The 24,319-nt window shown below is 42.0% G+C and overlaps 1 protein-coding gene across 2 annotated transcripts in view; it reads right to left on the bottom strand.

Moving 5' to 3' along the window:
* Positions 1-10,012: 10,012 nt before the first annotated feature.
* cyp3a65 (cytochrome P450, family 3, subfamily A, polypeptide 65) overlaps positions 10,013-24,319 on the bottom strand; it is a 17,933-nt gene continuing 3,626 nt past the window's right edge. Inside the window, exons 3-11 of one of the 2 annotated variants that reach the window (XM_070440805.1) lie at positions 22,263-22,351; positions 22,021-22,169; positions 21,668-21,795; positions 20,931-21,009; positions 16,922-17,082; positions 16,533-16,773; positions 13,434-13,582; positions 13,071-13,180; positions 12,272-12,700 (exon numbers count right to left, since the gene is read on the bottom strand). In XM_070440805.1, coding sequence (XP_070296906.1) covers positions 13,085-13,180; positions 13,434-13,582; positions 16,533-16,773; positions 16,922-17,082; positions 20,931-21,009; positions 21,668-21,795; positions 22,021-22,169; positions 22,263-22,351 — 1,092 coding nt within the window. In that variant the 3' untranslated portion in view covers positions 12,272-12,700; positions 13,071-13,084. Of the gene's footprint in view, positions 13,181-13,433; positions 13,583-16,532; positions 16,774-16,921; positions 17,083-20,930; positions 21,010-21,667; positions 21,796-22,020; positions 22,170-22,262; positions 22,352-24,319 lie in introns of both variants that reach the window. The other variant, XM_070440806.1, reaches the window with a different exon arrangement.

Raw genomic sequence — 24,319 nt, 5'->3', positions numbered from 1 at the left:
TGCAAAGACGGCTTGACAGAAATGGAAGCAGAAGGTGATMGTTGAACTTTTGTTGCATACATAACCTGATCATGCTGCCTACCATTTTGCGCAAAACAGTGTATGTGTGATCGAGGCGTGAGGGATACACCCACCCACGCAAACACACACTCACGCCATTTCCCCGGGTGGGCGGTGCTACACGTCACCGTGGGCGTAGATTAAAATTTGCATAGGATTACACACTTCGAGAACGAGCCGAGCACTAGCTCATGTCCGGTCCGGATCGTGGAATCTATTCAACACACTACTAAGCCATAGAGTACAGGTTGGCTAAGCTTAACAACAATAATGGATGTTACTGTTTCATCAGGGAGCCACAAAGATGGAATTGTTGAAWTCACATTTGCTATTTCATGCAACCACATAATAGAAAGAAACAAAACACATACTTTTGTACTCGAACTTCACATTGTTTAAAGCTGAGATATATCATTCACGCAAAGTAAGTGTGTAGGTATGTCTCCAGGATAATATGGTAAAGCTGGCCTCATTTATAGGCCCTCAAACAAATAAAGAAGACCAAGGAAGTCCAAAAATCGATCATATTAATGAAGCCAGCAACGATTGACAGTATACAGGTATTATTYCATGTTGATTACCAATTGCTGTGAAATTAGATTAAATGTAGTCATGATCAGTTTCATATATTTCATTCAGGTAAAGCTTAGTGCTTAATGCTATTTATAATAAAGGTAACATGGAGAAAATCTGGACTCTCTGAAATGAAAATGGATGGCCCTCCCTTCAGCAAAATATATTTCACCTAAACCCTCCCTGAAGGCTTGAAAAAAAAATCCCCTATACCCAAAATAATAATTAAAACAAAGTGGATAGCAGAGAACATGCCTACCATTTACCCTCATTTATTGGACAGACCAGAGCCTTAGATATGCTGTTTTAGAAATGGTTGTTCATCCTGTAAGTGTTACATGCCAATGCAGGAGTTCTGAAAGGGCTGCGGGCCAGAAGGTTGTMGGTTCACAGGTCACCGTGGACAACAGTAGGGGTGGAAAGATCTCCTTTATAGTAAAAACATGGGATGAATCTACACTACATGACCAAAAGTATGTGGACACCTACTCATCAAACATTTCATTCCAAAATCATGGGCATTAATATGTAGTTGCCCCCCCTTTGCTGCTATAACAACCTCCACTCTTCTGGGAAGGCTTTCCACTAGATGTTGGAACATTACTGCAGGGACTTGCTTCCAATCAGCCACAACAGKATTAGTGAGGTCTGGCACTGATGTTGGGCGATTAGGCCTGGCTCGCAGTCTGCGTTCCAATTCCACCCAAAGGTGTTCGATGGGGTTGAGGTCAGGGCTCTGTGCAGGCCAGTCAAGTTCTTCCACACTGATCTCGACAAACCATTTCTGTATMGATCTCTTTCTGCGCACGGGGAAATTGTCATGCTAAAACAGGAAAGGGCCTTCCCCAAACTGTTGCCACAAAGTTGGAAGCATAGAATCYTCTAGAATGTTATTGTATGCTGTATCATTAAGATTTCCCTTCACTGGCACTAAGGGGCCTAGCCCAAACCATGAAAAACAGCCCCAGACCATTATTCATCCTCCACCAAACTTTACAGTTGGCACTATGRATTGGGGAAGGTAGCGTTTACCTGGCATCTGCCAAACCCAGATTAGTCCGTCGGACTTGCAGGTGGTGAAGCGTGATTACTCACTCCAGAGAACGTGTTTCCACTGCTCCGGAGTCCAATGGCGGCGAGCTTTAAACCACTCCAACCAACGCTTGGCATTGCGCATGGTGATCTTAGGCTTGTGTGCAGCTGCTTGGCCATGGAAAGCCATTTCATGAAGCTCCCAACAAACAGTTCTTGTGCTGACGTTGCTTCCCGAGGCAGTTTGGAACAAGCTACGTGCTTCAACACTCGGCGGTCACGTTCTGTTGCTCCTAGATGTTTCCACTGCTCCTAGATGTTTCCACTGCTCCTAGATGTTTCCACTTCTCCTAGATGTTTCCAGTGCTCCTAGATGTTTCCACTGCACAGTAGCAGCACTTACAGTTGACCGTGGCAGCTCTAGCAGGGAAGAAATTTGACGAACTGACTTGTTGGAAAGGTGGCATGCTATGACATTGCCACGTTGAAAGTCATTGAGCTCTTCAGTAAGGCCATTCTACTGCCAATGTTTGTCTATGGAGATTGCATGGCTGTGTGCTCGATTTTATACACCTGTCAGCAACGCGTGTGGCTGAAATAGCTGAATCCTTTAATTTGAAGGYGTGTRCACATACTTTTGAATATATAGTGTGTCATTGTATTTGCAGGTCCGAGAATTTATTTTATTTTATAAACATTTCATGCAATTCTTCATCATTTGACACATTAACAGAATCTTTTTTAATATCGCTGGAAAAAAATGTGTTTGACTAGAAACAGTGGCTAGTAAAGGCCCAGAGCACTACAGTAAAAAGTTTATTACCATTGTTTTTTTTTGTTGGTATTATTTCTGTTTTTTCAGGGGGCGCTGCAGCATCCTCAGCACRCCTACTTCCCGTGGCTATACTCAAGGGACGCTAGCTGAGGAAGGCTCAACTCCGTTRTCTTATATCAAGGCAGAGTTGAGTCACCATCAGTCAATTCTGAAAACGGCAATGATGTATATACTGTAAACGCTGGATTTCTGATGCTATGTGTTGGTCATTGGGAGGCTTTGACTTCACCGGTCGGCCATATTGGCACTCCCCAGTAGGAGCAGTCCTCCATAGGAATGGAGTCCTACAGTATTTACATTAAATGTTTCAAGAACAAAAGGACATGCATTCAAGTATTTTGTTGTTGTAGTGGGGAGAGTAACAATAGTCATCTCAAAAAAGTATACTTTATATCTTTATATATATTTTCTATGTTTAGCTCACAGAATATAAAAAAATATTAAAATGCATTAATAGAATAAATGTGGCTAAACAAATGTAGACAATAATTCATGCATTTTTATTGCTTCCAAAATGGGGAAGTGCCAAGATGGAGTCACGGTGGCGTCAACACAGGGTCCCCCAATTAGCAATCTAATAGGCCTGTGGGAGAGCGGGGTAAGTTGAGACACTCTTATTTCTAGGAAACCATACACAAAATGTATAATTTAACCAAATATTTACGAAGAGGTTATCATTTCATGGAGTCTGTGAAGGAAGAAAACACATGTAAAAAGTGGTAAGCAAGTTAGGTCAAAAAAAATTATTATCAAATTAATTTATTGTTACGGTTCCATGATGGTTGTATGTAAATCAAAGTAGATACTTTTAAGATTGTTCTATACATCTGTTGGGGTCTCTATAGGCTTCAATATGAGATCCTGAACCTAGCGTGAAAGGGCATCCTTGCAGCTGTTTGTGCTAAAATAGTCCAAATGTTTGCAGTGAGGTAAGTTGAACCAATGGCCATGGGGTAAGTTGAGCAAATGGAAAGTTGAGCAGATTTAAGTGTTTTCCTCCCATTGTTGCTGGGATATGAGGTAAGAACAGGGCCTGGACTATGTTTAAAGTGTTTGTTAGGTGTACAACGTGTTTGTTAGGTGTTAAGCCTGTGTTAAAAGATTAATAAAATTACTAAAAGACAAGAAAGCTATTGTGATAATGTCGAATTCCGTTTGGGATATAAAGATAGACATGGTTTTAAAAAGGTAGTGGTAATATTTAATTCCATACTGAAATTTGTAGGCGGCTTAACTTACCCCGTCCCGTGGCTCAACTTAACCCATACCCGGGCTAAGATGTGCCAAGAGACCACTTTGTTTGGACAAGCTATGTTGTCAAAACGGTCATGTTAACATGAATTCTGATTATTTCCAGGGAAACTCTACATCCTGAAACATACAGTACCAGTCAAAAGTTTCAAACCACCTACTCATTCAAGTGTTTTTCTTTATTTTTACTATTTTCTACGTTGTAGAATAATAGTGTAGACATCAAAACTATGAAATAATGTAGGATCAAAAAGTGTTAAACAAATCAAAATACATTTTATATTTGAGATTCTTCAAAGTAGCCACCCTTTGCCTTGATGACAGCTTTGCACACTCTTGGCATTCTCTCAACCATCTTCATGAGGTAGTCACATGGAATGCATTTTTAATTAACAGGTATGCCTTGTTAAAAGTTAAATTGTGGAGTTTCATTCCTTCTTAATGCGTTTGAACCAATTAGTTGTGTTGTGACAAGGTAGGGGTGGTATACAGAAGATAGTCCTATTTGGTAAAAGACCAAGTCCATATTATGGCAAGAACAGAGAAACGACAGTCCATCATTACTTTAAGACATGGTCAGTCAATTTTGAACTTTGAAAGTTTCTTCAAGTGTAATTGCAAATACTATCAAGCGCTATGATGAACCTGGCTCTCATGAGGACCGCCACAGGAAAGGAAGACCCATAGTTACCTCTGCTGCAGAGGATAAGTTCACTACAGTTACCAGCTTCAGAAATCGGCAATTAACTGCATCTCAGATTGCAGCCCTAATAAATGCTTCACAGAGTTCAAGTAAGAGACACATCTCAACATCAACTGTTCATGGTCGAATTGCTGCAAAGAAACCACTACTAAAGGACACCAATAATAAGAAGAGACTTGCTTGGGCCAAGAAACACGGACAATGGACATTAGACATTAGACCGGTGTAAATCTGTCCTTTGGTCTGATGAGTCCAAATTTGAAATTTTTGTTTCCAATCGCTGTGTCTTTGTGAGACACAGAGTAGGTGAAAGGATTATCTCTGCATGTGTGGTTCCCACCGTGAAGCATGGGGGAGGTGTGATGGTGTGGGGGTGCTTTGCTGGTGACACTGTCAGTGATTTATTTAGAATTCAAGGCACACTTAACCAGCATGGCTACAACAGCATTCTGCAGCGATACGCCATCCCATCTGGTTTGGGGCTTAGCGGGACTTATCATTGTTTTTCAACAGTACAATGACCTAAAACACACCTCCAGGCTGTGTAAGGGCTATTTGACCAAAGAAGGAGAGTGATGGAGTGCTGCATCAGATGACCTGGCCTCCACAATCACCCGACCTCAACCCAAAATGAATGGTTTGGGATGAGTGGACCGCAGAGTGAAGGAAAAGCAGCCAACAAGTGCTCAGCATATGTGAGAACTCCTTCAGAACTGTTGGGAAAAGCATTCCAGGTGACTACCTCATGAAGTTGGTTGAGAGAATGCCAAGCGTGTGTGCAAAGCTGTCATCAAGGCAAAGGATGGCTACTTTGAAGAATCTATTTTGATTGTGTTTAACACCTTCTTGGTTACTACATGATCCATATGTGTTATTTCATAGTTTTGATGTCTTCACCATTATTCTACAATGTAAAAAAATAGTACAAATAAAGAAAACCCTTGAATGAGTAGATGTGCCCAAACTTTTGTTAGGTACTGCATGTATATATCTTTGGTTTGGAAATAATACTATACTGAAACAAAAATATAAATGCAACATGCAACAATTTTCAATGGATTTCACTGAGTTACAGTTCATATAAGGAAATCAGTCAATTGAAATAAATTCATTAGGCACTAATACTATGGATTTCAACGATGACTTGGGGAAGGGGCTCAGCCATGGGTTGCCTGGGAGGAATAGGGCACCCACTTGGAAGCCAGACCCAGCCACTGGGGAGCCAGGCCCAGCCAATCAGAATGAGTTTTTCCCCACAAAAAGGGCTCTATTATCAGACAGAAATACTCAGTTTCATCAGCTGTCCAGGTGGCTGATCTCAGAACGATCCCACAGATGAAGAGCCGGATGTGGAGGTCCTGGGGCTGGCGTGGTTACACGTGGTCTGCGGTTGTGAGGACCAGGTGGAGCGTACTGCAAATTCTCTAAACAACATCTGCGAGGCAGGCTCTCTGGTAGAGAGAATGAACATTGAAATTATCTGGCCCAACAACTTTGGTGGATGTGTTCCTTAAGTGAGCATGACAATTGCACGCTCCCCAACTTGAAGACATCTGTGGCATTGTTGTTGTGTGACAAAACTGCACATTTGAGAGTGGCCTTTTATTGTCCCCATTCCACCTGATGGATTATCTTGGAAAAGGAGAATGCTCACTAAACAGGGATGTAAACAAATCTGTACACAAGATTCTTTTGAATGAAACAGGGGACCAACACTTTACATGTTGTGTTGGCTCAGTATATATTCCCTTATGGACTGCATGCTGAAGGTAAAAAATGGCTCACCTTGAGCTCACTCTCCCTACCTGACAAGATGTCAGAGCTATCTACTTCTGGATTCGCTTTAAGGGCTACCTGATGAAGTTTGACCTGTACCTATGCCATAGGCCTATGTTTTGTATAGATTGTCTTGAAATTCATTTGTTTGCCCCATGCTCCTAAACCCAGAAACACATAGTCTAGTTAGTACCAAGAAGACATCACATGCTCCTAAACCAGAACACATAGGCTAGTTAGTACCAAGGAAGACATCCACATGCTCCTAAACCAGAACACATAGGCTAGTTAGTACCAAGAAGACATCACATGCTCCTAAACCAGACCACATAGGCTAGTTAGTACCAAGAAGACATCACATGCTCCTAAACCAGAACACATAGGCTAGTTAGTACCAAGAAGACATCACATGATCTTAAATCACAGACATAGGTACAATCTATACTATACATAACCTGTTACCTGGAAGGGCAATCGTCTTCTTCTATTGTACATTTGAACATTTTCCTTCTCCATTTCTCTGAGATGTTAGTCAGAACTGTGCTATTGAACCTGACTATAAAATACATTTTGATTTGATTTGACTACTCTCTGAGTATGGCAGTGTATTTTTTAACATGGTTCTAATACTCCCCCTTGTGGCCAATGGATGGAACCCTTGACAGAACCTTCAGTCTAGCTTTCCTGCCCCTTTCACACATGTAATGTGTAACCTTCCCTGAGATGTGAAGGCTTGACTTTTCATTAGCTCCTCAAACTAATGCCAAGGCCTTAGCTCAGTGGGATAAGACCGTTTTGGTGCGTTGACTGACTGATGACCCAGGTTGAAGCACTGTCTGCCACACACCAATGACCAATCCAATGCTTTTGAAAACTTGGGAGGAGGAAGTGAACAAGTGCAGACTTCAGAGGAACCTGGAATGGGCTGTCACAGTTGCAAGGAACAACTTGTAACAGGGCACCAAAACTACAGGTTCTCCATATGGTCTCACCAGCACTCTAAACCAGTGGAGTTTCAGTTTTTCTCTATAGACAACTAGTAACACCACCACAGGTTCAGTGTTTCTCTATAGACTAGGAACACAACTACAGGTTCATTGGAACAAGAAAGACATGTGGGCCCTTTGCCTCAGAACTCGTATTTCCTCTTTCTCTCTACTGCCTTCATAATGTCTGTCTGGGAACTGCACAGGATCAGCCACTCCTGGATGGATCTCACTGGAGCGGACATTGAGATAGGAGACAAWGTGCCAGAACCCCAGAGGAACACTCTACCTTCTGTCCTGTATGAAAGGGAAGATAACCATTATTTCTTAGCAATCTGAGACTGGAATATTGCCTGTACCCGGTGGGTGTGTGTTTGTGTGTGTGCAGTGGCGATTTTAGCATATGAATCTTGATGGGGCAAACTCAACCATTTTTTTTAGATGCCATGCCAGCAAAGCCACTACACAACACAACACTAAACAATACATAATTGCACTATAACGGTGACAAACGGTGCCCACAAACTGTTAGGCCTTAATAAAGCTGTCCACAGCAGAGCTTTGTTTTCAGCACCATAGAGTGAATCCTTACCACTGCTTACACCTGCCTATCAGTGGAGCCTTGTCTGGCAGCGAAACAGTTCATTCAGCCTCATTTACTGCTTTAAAAAAACATAGCTGATATGGCTGACTTCTTCAATAAATGTGGTTTCTACTGACAATTAAGATGTACAAACTATGGATAAGGGAACAACGAGCGGATAATTGAAATTGCGGATTGCCTCTTAAGACAATGTGCGAGCTAGGACGGAGGTAGTCAATATAGCACTTTTGAAACATACAGTGACAAAATTCAGAACATGGACCTTTATTACAGTGTTCTTCCTGTACACTAAGTCAGAARCGTAGGATAAATAAAGGGGGCATATAAGCAGACAAATAAAATATTCGATGATGACATTACTCTAAAACAGCCTATAGGCTACAGGTGCACCACCAAGTCAGAACAGTAGGCAAAGTTATGAGGGGGAAAGGGAKCAKATTKTTAGGGTGAGGCATATGGGCTACTAATAGCTTACTACACAACATACACTTAGTATTATGTCCAATGGCCGATGAGCACTGATATGTTTTATCATATGACAAGGATTGAAAAGGATTTGCCAGTAGATTGTCGACTTGAWTCATGATGATGACTGCTTGTCTATCTTGCTAGCTAAGATTTTGGAAATTTGATGTTAAGAAAATCTGTCCAATCAAAACTAAGGTAGWTATTACGTGATTTGACCAATGACCTTGAGCCTTCTTGGATGGGCACTTCTAATGTAAATCTATGGCAGCACCCAAGGGGCTTGAATTTCSGAGCTGTCCTCGTAGATTTTGCGGTGATGTAGTGTCCCCATGAATGACAGAACACTGAGCCAATCAAGTCGCAACTAGAGAACATTACCAAACCCTACCCTCCATATTTTCCACTGGCTGCCACACCACCACAGAAAGCACTGGGCTAGGCTGAAACACCTAGAGACCATGGTTGTATACCATGGTTGTATTTATTAACGGAATTATTATTATTTTTTACTTTGTTTACAAATTGAAATGTGACACGTATTAATGCCATCATCATACTTGTTTTTTTGCTTAACAGGTGTGGCGAAAAACAGAGCCACATGTACCCTGGATGATGGGTCGCCACTGTGTGTGTGTTGAGTGACTGTGGGAGTTTGAAACCTGACTGGCTGGTTGGGTTGCCTCTGAAAGAGAGAGATTAATCCTGATCAACTACCTGGCCAGAGGTCAAGTTGATACAAATAAAACCCCATAGGTTCATTGTCAGTGTAAGACACGCAATTTGAAGATTCCAATGATAATTTGATGTGTCTAAATAAAAAGTGTCATTGGTGTTAGTCAATTTAAATGAAGGTAAATTACATTGTGAGCAAAATGATTAATCATATCAATAGTAATTTAAGGTTTAAAGGGTTTTAATAACCTTATATTTTATCATCAGGTCTCCATTTAAGAAAATCCTCAGTTATTGGTGTTACCGTCATTGGTGTTACTACTCCTACCAGTAGCACAATGTTATCATAATGGTACAATTGACTTAAAGTGATTAAGCTGCCATATTCGTTTATTTAGAATTGGAAGATGTATCCAAATACATTTAAATCAAATAAAAAATTACTATTTTCAAATGCCATGCCCAAATGCTACCACAGTTCAAGAAACACCTTCTGCTCTGTATGAAAGTGAAGAGAGACATTGTTTCTTAACAATCTGAGACTGGAATATTGCCTATACAGCGTCTCTCTGTGTGTGTGTGTGTGTGTGTGTGTGTGTGTGTGTGTGTGTGTGTGTGTGTGTGTGTGTGTGTGTGTGTGTGTGTGTCTCAGACTGCTGAGTCACTGTGGGAGTTTGAAACCTGAATGGCAATGTACACTGGTGTGGAATACAATCAACAATGTAGTCCACCCTCTGTACAGACAGACTATCAACACTGTAGTCCACCCTCTGTACAGACAGACTATCAGCACTGTTGCCTACACTATGTACAGCCTAGATAAATAGATTATGCACATAAATAGATAAATAGATTATCCTAGTCTGTTATTATCATTATAACGATGAGATAGCAGGCTGAGCAGTGACCAGTAGGTGTCTCTGTGTTAGGTAGGTTACAACTAGATTAAAAAACATGAGCTGGTGCACACCCAGAAAAAATAGTTTGTGTGGAGGTACTGACTAACGGCGAATAATCTATAAATATCAAAATAAAGAAAGTCGCACACTCCATYTATAAACTCCCAGCAATTTAATGGTAATTTACCAATGTTTCGCCATCACTGTGCCTTCCTCAGGGTAATGTCATGAATACTTGAACCAGGTTATGTAGACAAACAGTGCAATTAGTCCAACTAATGACAATAATCATAATGATTAAGTTAATTAAAATTAATTAGTGAAACTGTTAAAAAATAGTATATGGCATATTAAATACATTACGCTATTGTTATCATATAGGAACATAATGGAATATTGTACATCATATTAGCGTCAACATACATTATTGTTTCATTCAATTTCAAATAATAATTTCGTATTTCATTTCATATTTGTTACATATAATATTTTGGTTCAACCTTAATGTATAATGAGCATCATCAACAGGGGGAACATATTAGGTGTACGCTAATAAGCTGTAGAAAGAATATACATTTACAAGTCTTGTTCATAAAGGAAAAATGTGTTCATAAGAAGGGCCTGAGATCAAAGTCAATATTCAGACCACAAGGGGTCAATGTATTTAGATAGGATATCCAGTAAGCCTCCCTTTGTAGTAGTAGGATCTCGATGTTACCTCCTCTCCTTGGGAGAGCAACATGCTCAATGCCTGTGTATTTGAGGGAGGAGATGGGATGGTTAGCTTCAACAAGGTGAGCTACTACTGCATAGTCAATGTTCTGACACCTGATTGAGCTGCAGGGTTCAGCTATGTGTTGTTTTAAATTGTCTTTTCGTTTGTCCTACGTAGGCTTTTCCACATGAACAGGTGATGAGATAGATTACTCCCTTGGTCTTGCATGAGATGTTACCCCTAACAGGGATGTTGACCTGTATGTGGGTGTCTGAAGAAATATGTTTTTATAGTGCTATTGCACTGTGAGCATGAGCCACATTTGTAGTTCCCATTTGGGATAGATGTCAAGAGTGTCTGAGAGGCTCAGGGGGCAGGTCAGATCTCACCAAACTATCTCCTATAGTGTCTGAGTAGGCTCAGGGGGCAGGTCAGATCTCACCTAACTATCTCCAATATTGCGACGACGCTTATAGACCACCAGTGGGGATACCTAGAAGAGATGTGCGATTTTTTTGTCTGAATGCAGAATATGCCAGTGATTTTTCAGAATTGCTTTCATTTGGGGCTGCAGGTAGCCTAGTGGTTAGAGTGTTGGACTAGTAACCGAAAGGTTGCAAGATTGAATTCCTGAGCTGACAAGGTAACAATCTGTTGTTCTGCCCCTGAACAAGGCAGTTAACCCACTGTTCTTCGGCTGTAATTGAAAATAAGAATTTGTTCTTAACTGACTTGCCTAGTTAAATAAAAATGTAAAAAATTAAAAAGAATTTCTCCGAACCCTTGGTGTACTTAGTGCAAAAGACGGTTGCATTGTTTTTCTTCTTTGGTTGAGTTTTTAGTAATTCCTCTCTTGGTTTTATTTTCATCATTGCAGCATCAAGAGTTTTGTACTTGTAGCCTCTCATTTTAAATGTATCTGTCATTTTTTTTAGCATTGTTGTCAAAATGTGTCTGGTGGCCACAGATTAGTTTAACCCTGCATAACTGGCTATATGGTAGACCATTCTTGACGGGAAGGGGATGCATACTCTCCGCTCATAGCAAGGTATTGCGATCTGTGGGCTTTGTGTATAAATCTGTGTGTGATGCATCCTTCACTTTGATAATCCATACATCCAGGTAGGATTTATGGTTTACAATCTAAAAACATTGACCCCTAGTGGTCTGAATATTGACTTTGATCTCAGGCCCTTCTTATGAACACATTTTCCTTTATGAACAAGTCTTATAAATGTAGAGAAATTCATGTTGGTAGATTTCTTTTTTTCTCCAGATATAAAAAGGTTAACAGGGCTACACACAACTGGGGAACAGGTGAACATACAGGTGACTGGGGAACAGGTGAACGTACAGGTGACTGGGGAACAGGTGAACGTACAGGTGACTGGGGAACAGGTGAACGTACAGGTGACTGGGAACAGGTACGTACAGCTGACTGGAGAACAGGTGAACGTACAGGTGACTGGAGAACAGGTGAACGTACAGGTGACTGGGGAACAGGTGAGCGTACAGGTGACTGGGAACAGGTGAACGTACAGGTGACTGGGGAACAGTGTGAACGTACAGGCTGACTGGAGAACAGGTGAACGTACAGGTGACGGAGAACAGGTGAACGTACAGGTGACTGGGGAACAGGTGAACGTACAGGTGACTGGGGAACAGGTGAACGTACAGGTGACTGGGGAACAGGTGAATGTACAGGTGACTGGGGAACAGGTGAACGTACAGGTGACTGGGGAACAGGTGCACGTACAGGTGACTGGGGAACAGAACAGATTCAACTCAAACAGCTCGTCTATCAGGTAGAAAACATTTACTTCAGTCCAGCAGTATTACTGTTAGAATTACACTACAGATTAAATAATTACATAACACATTCCAAAATACCATAAAGCACAAACAGAGGAGGTGACCTTCTCAGGCATTCTATTGCAAAGCATAATATACAGGAGGGGTTGGTGGACTTGGTATGTGAGTTTTATAAGAGGGTTATATGAGGCATACTATCTTACATCAGTAATAGCATGAGATAATTCATGGTCATATATTATATATTGGTTGTACATTGTGTTGCAGCAGTCTCTTGCAGGTAAGTTAGTTAGAGATTTGTGGTTGTTCAATGCCTGAAAAMAAATGATTTTACAAAACAAATGAAGGCACACATGGTTACTACGATTGTCKATATTGTATTCACTTTATACTCATTGCATGACCCTTGAGACGAGTCATCGTAATTTCAAGGGATTCCTGAAAATATGAGACCAAAAGCCTACGCACGTCAATATTTTATTAATATAGCTAGTTGGGTAGTTTCTTCACTATAAAATCAATAAATTGTACTAATTCCAGAGTATAAGCCTGGAATATCAATGAGTCTAAGCTGATCCCTTCCAACAGGAAGGTTGCCTTGCCCTTTAGACAATTTACTCATTGCCATGTTTGACTGAAGCAGGAACCGACTTGGCTAGACTAACAGGGTACTGTCCTGTATACCTGTGCCTCTCCTCTCAATCCTGMCTGGGGGCCACAACACGGGGGACCAGCTTCAGTTTGATGGGCTTCGTTGGGGCGAGGAAGCCGTTGTCAAACAGCTCCAGAGGAACCTGAGGACACATCCAGGAAGTCAATATAAAAATCGACATGAATACAACACCACACAGTCTCTCACTGTAATCAGTTACGGTTTAATTCTGTTTTGAGAACCTAAGCTCACCCAAACAGCTTTATTACAGTCAACAACACAAAGATATGCCATCACAAGCCAACATTCACCACCAACATATTCAAAAACTTGCACGCATACACACAAAGACTCAAGCACACCAATAATCCCATTGAGACYATCAGTAATCTCACCTCTGTCTCCTTGCAGGTGACAAAACTGAAGCTCTGGAGGATCTCTACTATCACCAGCTTAATGGTCTGGAGGGCGAATCTCATGCCGATACAGTTCCTGGGCCCCATCCCAAACGGAAGGAAGGTGTAGGGATCAATGTTCCGTCTGTCTTTTACTGAACCTGAGACAGAGGTGTGTTCAGATCAAAGTAGCATTCAGCACTGTGTTCTACACTAGAGTAGTGTTCAGTAACTCTACAGACTCTATAACTAGAGTAGTGTTCAGCAATGCTACAGAATATTTAACTAGAGTAGTGTTCAGCAATGCTACAGAATATTTAACTAGAGTAGTGGTCAGAAACTCTACAGACTGTATAACTAGAGTAGTGGTCAGTAACTCTACAGACTCTATAACTAGAGTAGTGGTCAGTAACTCTACAGACTTAATAACTAGTAGTGGTCAGTAACTCTACAGACTCTATAACTAGAGTAGTGGTTCAGTAACTCTACAGACTCTATAACTAGAGTAGTGGTCAGTAACTCTACAGACTCTATAACTAGTAGTGGTCAGTAACTCTACAAGGCTCTATAACTAGGTAGTGGTCAGTAACTCTAGACTTATAACTAGTAGTGGTCAGTAACTCTAAGACTCTATAACTAGTAGTGGTCAGTAACTCTGGAGACTAATATAACTAGTAGTGGTCAGTAACTCTACGAGTTATAATAACTAGTAGTGGTCAGTAACTCTACAGCTCTATAAACTGTAGTGTTCAGTATCTCTCAGCTCTATATACTAGTAGTGGTCAGTAACTCTACAGATTCTATAACTAGATTAGTGGTCAGTAACTCTACAGACTCTATAACTAGTAGTGGTCAGTAACTCTACAGACTATAATTAGTAGTGGTAGTAGCTCTACAGCCTCTATAATAGAGTAGTGGTCAGTAAGCTCTGGGACAATATAACTAGTAGTGGTCAGTAGCTCTAGAGAACTCTATAACATGAGTAGTGGTCAGTAACTCTCAGACTTATAATTAGTAGTGGTCAGTACTCTACGACTCTATAACTAGAGTAGTGGTCAGTAACTCTACAGACTCTAATACTAGTATGGTCAGTACTCTAGAGACTCTATAACTAGTAGTGGCAGTAACTCTACAGCTCTATAACTGAGTAGTGGTCAGTAACTCTACAGACTCTATAACTAGTAGTGGTCAGTAACTCTACAGAGCTCTATAACTAGTGGTGGTCAGTAACTCTACAGGCTCTATAACTTGTATTGGTCAGTAACTCTACAGGCTCTATAACTAGAGTAGTGGTCAGTAACTCTACAGACTCTATAACTAGTAGTGGTCAGTAACTCTACATGCTCTATAACTAGTGGTGGTCAGTAACTCTACAGGCTCTATAACTTGTAGTGGTCAGTAACTCTACAGGCTCTATAACTAGAGTAGTGGTCAGTAACTCTCCAGACTCTATAACTAGTAGTGGTCAGTAACTCTACAGGCTCTATAACTAGTGGTGGTCAGTAACTCTACAGGCTCTATAACTTGTATTGGTCAGTAACTCTCCAGACTCTAATAACTAGAGTAGTGGTCAGTAACTCTACAGACTTATATATAACTAGTAGTGGTCAGTAACTCTACAGACTCTATAACTAGAATAGTGGTGAGTAACTCTACAGACTCTATAACTAGTAGTGGTCAGTAACTCTACAGGCTCTATAACTAGTAGTGGTCAGTAGCTTTACAGTCTCTATAACTGGAGTAGTGGTCAGTAACTCTACAGACTCTATAACTAGTAGTGGTCAGTAACTCCACAGGCTCTATAACTAGGTGGTCAGTAATTCTACATTCTCCATAACTAAAGTGGTGGTCAGTAACTCTACAGACTCTATAACTAGAGTATTGGTCAGTAACTCTACAGTTTCTTATACTAGTATTGGTCAGTAACTCTACAGACGTCTATAACTAATAGTGGTCAGTTAACTCTACAGACTCTATACCAGGCAACTCTACAGACTCTTATATAGGGGTCAGTAACTGCTACTACAGACTCTATAACTAGTAGTGGTCAGTAACTCTACAGACTCTATAACTAGTAGTGGTCAGTAACTCTACAGACTCCATAACTAGTAGTGGTCAGTAACTCTACAGACTCTATAACTAGTAGTGGTCAGTAACTCCACAGACTCTATAACTAGTAGTGGTCAGTAACTCCACAGACTCTATAACTAGTAGTGGTCAGTAACTCTACAGTTTCTATAACTAGTAGTGGTCAGTAACTCCACAGACTCTATAACTAGTAGTGGTCAGTAACTCCACAGACTCTATAACTAGTAGTGGTCAGTAACTCCACAGTCTCTATAATTAGTAGCGTTCAGTAACTGTGGTGTAGGACTCAGTAGACTATATGTTCCTTACTATGGTAGAGTACAGTAGGATAGAGTAGAGCCAAGAGTTTGAGTTGTTCCACATTAAACTGGAACAACAACAGACCATGACTTTTTGGTTCTTTATGAAATTGAATACATTACTTTTTTCAAAATATAATACACAAAAAAGTCATTTGGAGGAAATGGTTTAAAAAAACATATATAATTTTTATTTTACCCCTTTTTTCTCCCCAATTTCATGGTATCCAATTGGTAGTTTACAGTCTTGTCTCATCGCTGCAACTCCCGTACGGACTCGGGAGAGGCGACGGTTGAGAGCCATGTGTCCTCCGAAACACAACCCAACCAAGCCACACTGCTTCTTGACACATTGCCCATCCAACCTGGAAGCCAGCCACACCAATGTTTCGGAGGAAACACTGTACACCTGGTGACCTGGTCAGCGTGCACTGTGCACAGCCTGCCACAGGAGTCGATAGTGCGCAATGAGACAAGGATATCCCTGCCGGCCAAATCCTCCCTAACCCGGACGACGCTGGGCCAATTGTGAGCCACCCAATGGGCCTGGCGGTCGCGGCCGGCTGCGACAGAGCCTGGGCTCGCACCCAGAATCTCTGGTGGCACAGTTAGCACTGCGAAGCAGTGCCTTAGACCACTGCGCCATCATGGTCTGTTTTTTGTTCCAGTTTTGTGCGAAACGACCCAGTAGTAAAGCAGAGACGAGTGTTACTGAATGTACCGTACCTCTCTGGTCGGAAGACGTCAGGTTTGGGCCAGTGTGTTGGGTGGTGGTGAAGGACCATGATTGGGATCATGACAACAGTTCCCTTGGGGATGGTCACACCATTCACCTCCACGGTCGCCTTGGCAACCCTCTCTAGCCGGCTGATGATGGGATACACCCGCAAGGTCTCGTTGATGACCATGTCCAGATACTCCATCTGCATCAGCKCTTCATAGGTGGGCGGAGCCTGCAGGGAGACAGGCACAACTTCACTACCCTTCATGGGAAACACTTGAGTGACCTTTGACCATCGAGATTCTATTTAATTACTTGAGGGGCTATGTCATAAACCCTCACAGTTCCAGAATGGGGTGTAAATGGCAGCTTGAGGTCACCTTGTCGGGGAAGATCTGGTCGATCTCATCCTGCAGAGCAGCCTGGACGTCAGGGTTTGTTGCCAGGTTATAGGATAGAAAACCCAGTGTGCTGCTGCTGGTCTCATAGCCCCCAAAGATATATGTCAACGCCTGGGACAGGATCTCATGGTCCGTCAGCCCTGGAACACAACCACAACACAATCGCTCAGAGAGAAACACAACCACAACACAAGCCCTGCTGAAAACCAACAGCCTAGACCAGCATACATTTCAAGCTGGTCTATGCTGTTCCATGCTGGTTTCTGCTGGTCTATGTTGGTCAAACAGGTCTGACCAGCATGGTCTAACGGGTTCTGCTGGCTGACCAACATTGTCTAGCTGGTTATGCTGGTAGACAAGCATGATCTAGTTGGTTATGCTGGCAGACCATCCTTCGTTGTGTTTTCGCTGGGGACCTGCCTTTGTTGTGGTTTTGCTGGTGATCAGCATTTCCTGTGTTTTTTTGCTGGTGACCAGTATTCGCTGTGTGTTGGACACTAGTGACCAGCATAATCTAAAGCAAAACCAGCATCAAGTCACATTATGCTGGCTTGCAAAGTGATGTTTAAATCCTATTGGAATTTCATCCGAAGTGGATTCCCACGATCTCTATTCAGATTCCATCTACACTGGAACTACCATTTCAGTAATGGGTGCTGTCACGACCATCGTATAGAGGAGAAGAGGAGGACCACGGTGCAGCGCGGTAAGTGTTCTTTATTTTCATTAAAATATGAAACACTTGACAAAACAACAAAAACAATAAATGAACAGTCCTGTAAGGTGACCACACAAAACAGAAAACAACCACCCACAAACAGGTGGGAACAGGCTACCTAAGTGTGATTCTCAATCAGAGACAACGATAGACAGCTGCCTCTGATTGAGAACCATACCAGGCCAAACACACAGAAATACAAAACAAGGACAACATAGAACACCAGACTAGATGCCCACCCTAAACTCACGCCCTGACCACCCAAAATAGAGACATAAAAAGGATCTCTACGGTCAGGGCGTGAACCGGTGCATGTAAATCCAACCTAACAGATTGATTAGTTTAGAAAAATGTATGTTATTTCATCTTTGTGTAGCATAAGATTAATTAATTAAATTAATCAATCCAACACTGGCATACCCACACAACCCCAGCAGGCCCCTGCAAAGCGGGGGCTCTACAGGGTCGTTTATCTCAGCCTCTGTGTTAGAATAGTAGGAAAATTAGCTTATAAACAAGCTAATTCCTCTAACTTCAATTGCAAAAATGTTGTAGTAACAGCATGGGATTGGCTATAAAACGGCACGTTTTTCTCTCTGCCTGTGGTAATGTGTAGAATTCAGGAAGTAAGCTTTACAACTGCAAACATTTTTCTTCTCGACCTCCGTGGCAAAATGTGTTGAATATATGATTTTAGCTATACCTTGAAAGCAATACCTTGACGGGGTGCCCGTGAACACAGTGGTATGCCACTGTCAATTGCAATGTACATGCAAAAACACAGAATATTGAAAGAAACAATAAAAACAAATCTAACTGCAATAGAAAGCATACTGGGATATGAATAAATGATGGGAGTGGTTTTGCAGTCCACTGCAAAAATTTGAATTACTTTAGGAGTCAACCCTCATTTGGGATTTGAACTCACAACGTCTCGGACACTGGCATAGCAACACCCCAGCAGCCCCCGCAGGCCCCCCCCCCCCACAAGCTTTGAGATACATATGAGCTATGTGGGGTGGGGGGGGGGGGGAGAGGCATGTGTCCGAGTGGAGAGGTGGAAGATGGGGACCATCGAAAAGAAAGAGGAACATATTATGAGTAAATATGGAGTGGGGAATTTCACAAGCCTTCTGGAAGATCTGATGATGGAGAAGATGTCGGACAAGAAAAAAAGGAGAAAAGTGGAATATGTTTTGAGTGAATATGGAATGGAGGATTACACAGAACCTTTGGAAGAGCTAGAGAAGGAAATTGAATGTGACGAAAGTGAGGATTAATTAAATGCGGTGGCACGTGCAGTGATGACCACCAAGGAGTTTAGTGTAGAGYGAAGCGGTGTGGTGAGGCAGGTTGGCGTCATGTGCAAAAAGAGGGATACGTTCTTCAGTAGTTCAGTGATGGAACCTGACGAGAGTGAGGATGAAGTACCTGCGGTGAGGACCGCCAAGTTCGAGCCTCGTCCTGATGACAAGGATGATTCTGGCCCAGTGGGAGTGAGATTTGTGGAGAGAATGGATCCTTGTATTCTGGCTGATCCATATCTGGTGTCAGGTTGGGTGGAGAAGAGGTTGGGGACTGTTGAGTCGGTAAAAGTAATGCAAAGTGGACTCTTGATGATTTATTGTGTTTCTTCCACCCAGAACGAGTGGGCGATCCGGACCACACGACTAGGGACAAGAATTGTGACATGCTTTGCTTTCCGGAGCAGGGCGCCGTTGAAAGGAGTTATAACGGTGGTGGCATTAAGTGTTGAGGAGGATCATCTGAAATTGAAGCTTCCTGGTGCGACGCAGACCCAGTAGAGAGTGTGGTGAAACTGAGAAGACATTGTCTGTCTTTGCCCATTAGGTCAGTTGTCAGTTATCCCGTAAGAGCTTTTGTTCCCGAAAATACTATGGTGTTTTAGGTGCTAAGCTTATGGTAATGTTGCAYCAGAGAAATTCCTAGAAGTGAAAAGTGTGCAGGAGGGCATGAGACGAAGGAATGTATAGTATCGGTTGAGAAAGTTGTGTCTGTTAGCTGTGGCGGGGTGCCCATGGGGCTGGAGATCGGAGGTGTCCATTGAGAGACAGGCAGGTTGAGGTTGCCAGGGTCAGAGTAGTACAGAAAGTGTCCTATGATAAAGCAGTGAAAAGAGTGGCAGAGGAAGATGGGTACAGGGTGGGGGATCCTAAGAGGATTCCTGTGAGTAYGCATATATTATGACTACATTTTGTGACGTTTTTGTTCGTTTTAGACTTTTTTTCGGCTGTTTGGCCTCACAACATGTTTTCTGGAGGCAAGCCGAAGTTCGGAGTTGATTGGTTAACAGTAGGGTTTCTTCAATAAAGTCTTTGTTGTCATTCAATGAGAGATGACACATTTTCATGCACATTTTTTGAAATGCACATTCATTAAGAAATACTGCACCAAACATTTTAGATGTAAAATTGAAAATTGAGACTGGTGTTTTTAATGAAGCTGCCAGTTGAGGACWTGTAATGTGTCTGTTTCTCAAACTAGACACTCTAATGTACTTGTCCTCTTGCTCAGTTGWGCACCGGGGCCTCCCACTCCTCTTTCTATTCTGGTTAGAGACAGTTTGCGCTGTTCTGTGAAGGGAGTAGTACACAGCGTTGTACGAGATCGTCAGTTGCTTGGCAATTTCTCCTATGGAATAGCCTTCATTTCTCAGAACCAGAATAGACTGACGTTTCAGAAGAAAGTTATTTGTTTCTGGCCATTTAGAGCCTGTAATCGAACCCACAAATGCTGATGCTCCAGATACTCAATAAGTCTAAAGAAGGCCAGTTTTATTGCTTCTTTAATCAGAACAACAGTTTTCAGCTGTTGCAAAAGGATTTTCTAATGATCAATTATCCTTTCAAAATGATAAACTTGGATAAGCTAACACAACGTGCCATTGGAACACAGGAGTGATGGTTGCTGATAATGGGCCTCTGTACGCCTATGTAGATYTTCCATTAAAAATCAGCCATTTCCAGCTAAGGGTTGTAGCTCACATTGTGTACATTCTTGCTCCTCTCTGCTTTGATAGTCATTTACAACATTAACAATGTCTAAACTGTATTTCTGATCAATTTGAGGTTATTTTAATGGACAAAAAAATMTGCTTTTCTTTCAAAAACAAGGACATTTCTAAGTGACCCCAAACTTTTGAATGGTAGTGTACATACAGAATAATATGAAATGCTCTGAGATGAGGTTGTACAGAGAGAACCACAACACGACCGTTGTCAGCCCTGTCCATGATTTTGACTTACTTACCTTTGTGTGCGGCCTCCTTGGAGCTGTGGTCCTGTGGGATCTGAGAGTCCACCATCAGCTGCATTAAGTCCACTCTGGTCTGCAGGGCCAAACCAAACACCACACCTATCAGTAATCATGATGCCACTTCAGTGGGGTTGAGGATAAGGTACTGGTACTGACTGGGGTATGGTTGGGGTGGAAATTAAATCAAATKAAATTGTATTTGTTCACATAGACTTTGCCGTGAAATTGTTGCTTGAGCCCGTCCCAATGATAGAGTTAAATACAATTTAAAATTGTAAAATTGTAAACACGAGTAATAAAATACACAAGAATGAAGCTATATACKGGGAGTACACAAACAATCAAGTGCTGAGGGTACGAGATATTAAGGTAGGTACTGTATGTACATAAAGGCAGGCAGGGCTCTAAGCTGACTTTTTTACAGGGAGCTTCTGGGCGCCTAAGTTGAAAATCTAGGCGCACACAAAGAACTTTAGGAGCACAACGAAAAATATTTCAACGAAAAATATTTCTGATATTAAAGCTAGAATCCTTAATTTTTTGCCATGGGCGCTGGTGCTCCTACATACACATTCCAGGTCGCACAGCAAAATATTTAGGAGCATATGTGAGTAAWATGGTTGCACTGTAGAGCCCTGGCAGTTTGAAGTGACTAGGCATCAGGATAGGTTAGGTTGAGGGTAGGTGGTTAGGTTTAGGGTAGGTGGTTATGGTTAAGGGTTGTAGCTCACATTGTGTACATTCTTGCTCCTCTCTGCTTTGATCTTCCTCAGGAAGGAATAGAAGAATTTCATAGCACCAGCAGGTAGGAGAGAGACGTTACACTTTTCCAGGAGCGGACGCATAAACGGGAACAACACTGGAGTGAGAGAAGGAGAGGAGTAACAGAAGAGGAGAAGACAGGAGAGAAGATAATTGAAATGAAGAAACTAGAAGAGATGAGGAATTAATAGAAGAAAAGAGTGTAAATTTACACTGTACATTGAAATGAAAAATACATTGCTTAACAAGGCAGGTCATTCCTCTTCGACTACATCAGAGAGATATAGGGACTACATTATGTTCACACACACGCACAGCTTACCTACTAAGATTAGGAGAGGATTTAACAGGTTGAATTTGAGTAGTTTCTTTACGTTGACGACTAAGGGATCATTGGGTTGGTTGATAGAATCAACGTCAACACTGAACGCGCTACTTGCCACCACGTCCATACTGTAGGCCCCAAAGATTCTGGGAAACACACACACAKAATAAAATGGATGAGAAAGATGTAATGTTACTGCCTCATTCGCACATTTAATAAACTACATTACCCATACTCACTCTTTAACTTCCAGGACCTCGTCAGAGTCTACCTTCTTCTGCAGAAACTTCACCAGGTTTCTGGAGTGTTGAGTCATTATCACGAACATCTGTCAAAAAATAACATACATATAGTCTTGCTAAACTAGACATATTCTCACATTTGTTCTGCATCCTGGCTTCTGAAGCTCATCAATTCTCAGGGCTGGATATAGGGAGCCCAGGTCAACAGCTTTCTCAATGATGCTGGATGTATACTCCACTAGACGTAGTCTGTAGAGGCTGGATGTATACTCCACTAGACTTAGTCTGTAGAGGCTGGATGTATACTCCACTAGACGTACTCTGTAGAGGCTGGATGTATACTCCACTAGACGTACTCTGTAGAGGCTGGATGTATACTGGTAACTTCCATAGACTGTACTGCTGTAGAGGCGGGATGTAGTGATCTCCATGACAGAGTCGCTGTAGAGGCTGGATTGTAGTATTCTCCATAGACTTATCTGTAGAGAGCATGGATGTATACTCATTACTCCACTGTAAGGCTGATTAACACGTCAGAATCATCTGTAGATGGGCTGGGTATGTATACTCCCTGACGTACTCTGTGAGGCTGAATGTATACTCCACTAAGCTTACTCTGTAGAGGCTGGATGTATACTCCACTAGACGTACTCTGTAGAGGCTGGATGTATTACTCCTACTAGACGTACTCTGTAGAGGCTGGATGTATACTCCACTAGAACGTACTCTGTAAGAGGCTGGAGTGATACTCATGAGACGTACTCGTATGTAGAGGCTGGATGTATTAGGCTCCACTTAGACGGTGTATCTTGTGTAGAGGCTGGATGTATTGACTTTCACTAGACGGGGTAACTACTGTAGGAGGCTGGGAATGTAGTTGATACTCTCACTAAAAGTACTCTTAAGAGGTCCTGGAATGTATACTTCCCATTAGACGATACTCTGTACGAGGCTGGAGATGTATAGCTCACTTAGAGCGTACTTGCTGTAGAGCTGGATGTTATTCTCCACACTAGAACGTACTCTAGATAAAGAGGCTGGATGCTATTACCATCCCGTAGACTACTGTAGTACGCAGCTGATGATATACCTCCACTAGAAACGAACTCATGTGAGAGGCTGGATGTAACTCCAACGTACCTACGGAGCGTGGATGTAACTCCCTAACGTACTGTCAAGGTGATTCTCAGTAACGTACTGGACTGGATACAGGATACTCCCAACTTAGTACCGTACTGACTACGGCAGTGGTGTATATCCACTAGTACGTACTCGTGTAGAGGCTCGGGTGTAATAAATTTCCGGAATAGACGTACCTGTACGAGGCTGGATGTATACTCCCTGAGTACGTACTCTGTAGAAGGCCTGGATGTATACTCCACTAGAGTACTGAGGACTATGTTATAGCCAAGTAGTCTGGGCTGATACTCCACTAGAAGCGTACTCTGTAGAGGCTGGATGTATACTCCACTAGACGTAATCTGTAGAGGCGGATGTATATCCACTTAGACGACTGCTGTGCGGGCTGGATGGTATAAGTAACAATTACACTAAGAAAGTAACATAAGTGTAGAGGTTATTTGAAAGATTATACTTTACACACATAAAGAAACAGATAAAATTAAAATAGTAGTAAAAGAGTCCGCGTGGTTACAAGAATGTTTAATTAATCCATAGACGATAGCTCTGTGAGACTGGGATGGTATACCATACTAGACTGTATCTGTAGAGGCTGGATGTATATCATCTAGACTCTCTCTGTACAGAGGAAGCGCATGGATGTATGACTCCAACTTTAGACAAATACTCACTCGCCATCCGGAGGTCTCCCAAAAACCCCTGAGTGTTCTCGCTAGTGTGTCAGTGACTATCATTCATAGTAATGCTTGCTGTGATCTTTAACATCTTTGGTGCGTCACACTGGTGATGGGAGGAGACAGAGAATGCTGCGGGAATCTACTTTCACTCATCGTTCTACCGTTGTGTACAGAGAAAGTGGAGATGATCGTATTTAACCGAAGTCTGACCCACACACCGTTAGAGGGATTTAAGGG

The sequence above is a fragment of the Salvelinus sp. IW2-2015 genome, unplaced genomic scaffold (assembly GCF_002910315.2).
Source record: "Salvelinus sp. IW2-2015 unplaced genomic scaffold, ASM291031v2 Un_scaffold3026, whole genome shotgun sequence".
Lineage (NCBI taxonomy): Eukaryota > Metazoa > Chordata > Actinopteri > Salmoniformes > Salmonidae > Salvelinus > Salvelinus sp. IW2-2015.
Note: the sequence above shows the minus strand (reverse complement) of the source record. Positions and strands in the feature narration are given on the sequence as shown.